This window comes from Rhineura floridana, chromosome 5, assembly GCF_030035675.1.
Source record: "Rhineura floridana isolate rRhiFlo1 chromosome 5, rRhiFlo1.hap2, whole genome shotgun sequence".
NCBI lineage: Eukaryota > Metazoa > Chordata > Lepidosauria > Squamata > Rhineuridae > Rhineura > Rhineura floridana.
Window position 1 is genome coordinate 102,452,380 of NC_084484.1, and position 6,240 is coordinate 102,458,619.

The 6,240-nt window shown below is 43.1% G+C and overlaps 1 protein-coding gene across 1 annotated transcript; it reads right to left on the minus strand.

The window, feature by feature from the left end:
* Positions 1 to 4,624: 4,624 nt before the first annotated feature.
* Positions 4,625 to 5,952, minus strand: OLIG1 (oligodendrocyte transcription factor 1). Its single transcript, XM_061629477.1, has one exon. It carries the CDS (start codon positions 5,653 to 5,655, stop codon positions 4,972 to 4,974), a length of 684 nt encoding a protein of 227 aa, XP_061485461.1. The 5' UTR covers positions 5,656 to 5,952; the 3' UTR covers positions 4,625 to 4,971.
* Between the last annotated feature and the right edge of the window lie 288 nt (positions 5,953 to 6,240).

Below are 6,240 nucleotides of genomic sequence, written 5' to 3' on the forward strand. Positions count from 1 at the left end.
ACTCCTCTGGGTCTTCCATATCCCAAAAGTTTTGAAGTAATTTCATTGAATTTTCTTGCATTATTATACTATCTGACTTACATGCGGTGCTTTCCCCTTATTTATTTAACATATAGCCTGCTCAGTCACATGGACTCAATCAGCTTACAGCAATTTCCCAAAATGTCCATAGATTTTCTGTCCCCAATCTAAAGCAGTTAAATGAGGGATAAAAGAGGCCAAACGAAATGAAAAATGGCATTGTTAACATAAAATCTGTTAATCAATTTTTTAAAAAAACAAACCAAAGCTTTATACCACACCATAAATAACCAGACAAAAAAACTGTTCATAGGACAATTATTTTTTTGCAAGCAGCCACCTGCTAAATGCCTACTTATTAGAGAGGAGCTACAAAGGAAGGGGAATGAGTGATGGCTTCTCTGATGCTCTATCCTGGAGGATGAGAACACAGAAAGCTGCCTTTATACAGAGTCAGACCACTGATCCATCTAGCTTAGCATGGTCCACACTGACTGGTAGCAGCTCATCTAGGGTTTCAGGCAGGGGCCATTACCAGTCCTATCTGAAGATGTCCATGATTGAACCTGGGCCTTCTGCATGCAAAGCAAATGTTATGGCCCTCCTGTCCCCATTAACAGCAATTGTTTAACTTACTCATAGTTTGGGCTGATAACTACTAATATTCTGACCACTCCATTTATTCCTTAGAACCTTTCTGAACTCTTGGCCAAATTTGAGAACTACTACATTCTAATTTTATTGTTTTATATATGTTTATCCTGTATTTATTATGAGATCTGAGACGTTTTGTATTTTTATATTTTGTTGTTCACCGCCCAGACAGCTAATGCTAGTCGGGCAGTATATAAATCTAATAAAATAAATAAATAAATAAATTTTATGTTACTGTTTTGTTAAATCATTTATTGTCCACAGTTAAGTAAATGTATATAACTTGTATCCATGGCTCTCACAGTTGTTTACTTCAGTTCAGATCTGTATGCTTCCCCCCCCATTCTGAATTGCTTTTCACCTTCCTTTTTCTTGTGTTTGAAGAGGCATGTACTTTACAATGTGTGAAAGTCACTTTTTTCCCTCAGTTTGAAAATGTCCCCTGTAAAATACAGGAGTAATTACGTTTTCATATATATTGCCCTCATTTCATCAATATTATTTCATCTGCCTTCAGGTGTCCCTTTCACTACCTTGACCAGATCCCTCTGGATTTCTTCATGGTCTTTTCTAGACTAGTTTTCCAGATTCAATATGTTTTGTGCAGTCCTCTCTTCTGCATCCCCCTGCCATCCTCATTCATACAAGCTCTGAATAAAATGGCTATCCCTGTGCTAGCGCTTGTTCTGCTGAAACTGTTTTGTACAGACAACCAAAGCCTTAAAAAAACACCACACACCTAAATTAGCACACCCAACTTCTCAAAAACCTTTGTTCAAACCACAGAGATGTATGTAGCATTCAGGTTAAACAGATGAAATCTGTTAAGTGGGTTCCACTGTGGATCTCACTTACAGTCTTCCAGGTGCTTGTTTATTCTGCCATCTGAGCAGGAGAATTAGGAGCTCTTTCCTTCATTCTGAATCAAACCTGAGAATTCAAAGATGGGGAAAACCAATGCTGGTGGTTGGAGAGAATAAAAAGTGAACAGAGGACACCAAAGGTGCAGTTTGTGCACTTACCTGGGAATATCCCACTGAACACATGGGGTCTTACTGCTGAGTTAGCAGGCATAGGATTGAGCTGCAAGGCAAGTACCAGCCTCAGTCCTCCTGCCAAGTCCCATAGACAGAGAATACTCTCAGTTTCAGCCTAGCAGCAAGAAAAGAATGTGAATGCTTCAAGATCTGATAACTCCCCAGCAACAATCAACCTTTTAGGTTTAGTGGAAGAGAAGCAGGCAAGCTCTAAGGGCGCCATTTATTCTCCATCTCTCCTCTCCCCCACCCCCGACCTAGCTTTCCAGATTTAATTCCTGTCACTAAAGAATTCTGCCATGTTTTAGCCATCATGAGTCCTAGGAAGTTATTCTGAAATCACCATGAGGTTACAACGAATTGCAAACTCTACCCAAGATTTTGCTATGTGCCCGAGGCAAGCCTGAATCCCTAATTATTCTGGGGCTCTTTTCCTTGATACTAGATTGCTTCTACTTTTAATTCATTTTAGACCCATTTGAGATGGAAGTGAATTATAGAACATTCTCCAGCATAAGTGGATTATAACAAGACAACCAGGGCTGTGGAGTCGGTGCGCCAGACCTTCAACTCCGACTTCTCTATTTTTCTACTGTCCGACTCCGACTCCTTCATAAATGGCAAATGTATATGAACTAGTAATAACAAATTTACTGTAGTAAAATGGTAGCACAAGGCATTTCATCACCACTACGTGAATCCAGAGCTTGGAAAAGTTACTTTTTTGAACTATAACTCCCACGAGCCCAATCCCTGGGGCTGATGGGAGTTGTAGTTTAAAAAAGTAACTTTTCCAAGCTCTGGATTCACGTGGTGGTGATGAAATGCCTTGTGCTACCATTTTACTACAGTAAATTTGTTATTACTAGTTCATATACATTTGCCATTTATGAAGGAGTCGGAGTCGGAATTGGAGTCGGAGTCGGTACATTTCTACTGACTCCGACTCCACCCAAAATTGCTCCCGACTCCGACTCCACGACTCCAACTCCACAGCCCTGAAGACAACATATCCTGCCTCTCATTAATACAGATGCATCATGCAAAGGAGCTGTCTGCAGTATAATGCATTCCATTAACTGGAGATCTAATGGACACAATCCCCAAGGAACTGCTTTGCTTTGGAGCAAGTTACATTGAAATGACCAGGATCTAATCTAGAACATAACTGTGTTCTATGCAGCCCCTATTCTTTTTAAATGTAGTCTGTGCAATAGAATCTCTTCTTTAATTTTGCAAATCTAGACACTGGATCATCAAGTATTTCAGATGTCCTGTAGGGTTATTTGGTTATGTAGCTTCATGGTATGACACACCATAACTGTCGACTAGCTTAAATTGGTAAGGTTACTGTATTAACGTGACTGATACAGCTACATTTTTCTGATGGTTTTTACAGAAGAAAAGAAAAAAGCTGCATTATACAACACACTATTTTACTCCAGACTACTCTATTAAGACAGCAATATTTCACTTAAATAAGTGGGCTGAGGGTGGTGGCATTAATGTAAGTAGGAAACCAACTATCACTCCACTCTAATAGGCAAAGTGACTAATGCATCAGGCTCTCTTTTTCAATGTTGTTTAGAAAAGCCTCAAACACTCATCAGCTTGTTATGTACTAATATTTCCGTCACTGGCATGTGAGCGAAGAGATGTGATAGTCTAGTGTTTATTTTTGCAGATTAAAATGATAAACTCATAATCATTTGAAACATAAAATAAGACCACCAAAAATGAGAATAAAACCATTCAAGACATAAATGCATTTAAAACACAATTGTTTCTAGAAATATATAGAAGAAAAACTTCAGGTGGTCGTGAATCCGTAACATATTGTGATATTAACACATTAGAATATAATTTGGAGTTCCATATTTTTCTAAAATATTCTCTTATACCCAGGATAGAAATAGAATCTATCAAATATTAAAAGCAGCAGTAGGAGAACCCAAGAAGGAGCTATAAAATGAAATTACAGGCATTTCTTTATTGTCTTTTCTGTTTCTAAGACAATATATCTCTCCTGTTTAATCTATCACAATTACACTCTAGAGTTTGTGGATTATATACTCAGAGTAACTTTACAAATTCTTCACAATCTTTTATGTAAAGAAAGACAGGAATCCTAGGCACACTTACTACTGAGTAAGCAAGTTTAGGATTGTGTTGCATGGCTACAATGCTATGCATACTTGTACTTGGAAGTCAGTCCCATTAAAATCAGTGATGAGTCTTACTTCTGAGTAAACATGGATAGAATTGGGCTCCACACGTCTTGATAACCATGGTGGTATTATCGTCAAATAATACAAGAATGCTGGTGATTAATGACTATGCAATCTAGAATTAAATAGCTTGATAACAGGAAAAGGGGTAGCCTCTCAAGATTGCCAAGGTCATTGGTAATTGCAACACTTGCTTATTACAGCACTGTGTGAAGTCAAACAGTTACAGAGGCATGATTCCGCTAAAGTTAAGCATTCTTAAGCCCCATTATGGGAAAATTGAGCATAAGAACATAAGAAGAGCCTGCTGGATCAGGCCAGTGGCCCATCTAGTCCAGCATCCTGTTCTCACAGTGGCCTACCAGGTGCCTGGGGGAAGCCCGCAAGCAGGACCCCAGTGCAAGAACACTCTCCCCTCCTGAGGCTTCCGGCAACTGGTTTTCAGAAGCATGCTGCCTCTGACTAGGGTGGCAGAGCACAGCCATCATGGCTAGTAGCCATTGATAGCCCTGTCCTCCATGAATTTGTCTAATTGATGCATGGCATCAATGGCACAAGTAGCTTATGCACATTTATTTGGAAGCAAGTCTCTGCTTACTCCTAATTATTCGCCATAGGTTTGCAATCTTAACAGTACTTAAGCTTGGTGGATGTTTGACCCCTATAAAATTGCAGCAGATCAAGTTTTCTGAACAACTGAGCAAGTTTATTTTAAAATGTTTTCTCCCTGGCAAAGTTTCCCCTCTTCCCGCTCTTACACACACACGCGACTTTTTTTCCTGCAGCGATTTCGCCTGTGATTGGCAAGGGACACACTAACAAGAAGCATGCAAAGTTGTCTTTTGAAGGCTCGAAGATTCATTCAGCTAAAGCTGCCCGCAGTGTTGCCCTCCAGCTTCGACCTGTAATAAACCTGCCCCCCCACCTCATACTTCAATTGTCAGTCCTGTGCACGTGTCCTCCTCGCCCCTCCCTCCTGGTCCCCTCGCTGCCGGCCGCAGCTTCCTCCTCTGCAGGTCCGGAGGGGGCAGTTACTTGGAGAACTGCGCCTGCACGGCAGCCAAACTGAGGCCAGACGACGGGACGAAGTGGGGGAATTTGCAAATGGCGCAGCCGCACAGGCTGGCCCCGCTGGACAGATGCACTTGGCCGCACGGCTGATCCTCCAGGGCCACCGAGAGGTATTTGCCGCCCGGGTGCGGGTGGTGATGGTGATGGTTCACGTTGCCCGGCGTTAAGAGCACCGGGCCTGGGGCCGCGGCGAAGAGGGGCAAGCCAGCCAGGAGCAGCCTGGGACCCGAGCCGCTCATCTCCCCGATGATCCGCCGGAGCTCTTGCAGCGAGCTCCCCAGCAAGAGGATGTAATTCCTGGCCAAGAGCAGCGTGGCGATCTTGGAGAGCTTCCGCCCTGGCGAGCTCTGGCAGTGCGCGGCCGAATAGGGCAGGATCACCTCCCTCAGCGCGTCCATGGCCAGGTTGAGGTCTTGCATCCGCTTACGCTCCCGGCTGTTGATCTTTCTCCGCAGCTGCTGTTGCTCTGTCTTCGGGTCGCTTCTGGTAGCGGCGTTGGCGTTGCTGCCTGTTGCCTTAACACTCCCCGGTCCCTGTAGCTGCTCTGGAGCAAATTCTGGCCTGTCAGGAGCTTGTTTGGGCAGTAAAGCGGAGGGTGGCTGCCTGTAGCCAACCAGCTCGTATAAAGGCTGTTGCCTCAACATTATCGCTTTAGGCTGCGCTTTCAGATCAGGCAAAAACCTCTCATGGTATAAAAAGGCATGAAAAAGGTAAAACAGCAGGCACGGGCATGGGCGGCTTTGCAGCCAGCTAAAGAAGGATAATAATGGTTTGTTTGTTTTTAAAGAGCTCCTCTAACTCCACTTTCGCTAAAGGCGCCCAGAAATTGGAGGGTAAGGGGGAGGGATGTTTAAAAAAACAAAAACAAAAGACGCTCCCGTAATTTGTCGTGAGATGTGAGGAAATGGATATTCTGCGGAACTCCTTTAAATCCAACTCGGCGTTAGAGCAAAGGCATGACAGACGGCAGCCAATGGGAATGCAAATCTAGGTAGAGAGAGGCGTTCATTGGGTGTCATATGACATGTAGGGGAGACGTTGCAATTGGCAAAACGAGAAGTTTATTGTTAAGGCTTGCTTTTGCGGTTCCTGAGCCCAAACTTCCACAAGGACTCCTTTTCCGCTCATCCTTGCAACACTCTTATTTGTCCCTCATGTTTCTAGTCCCTTCTCCTCTTGCATTTTGACTCCTTGCAGGAGTATTAACGCCTGTCAAAGGGCTAGGATTT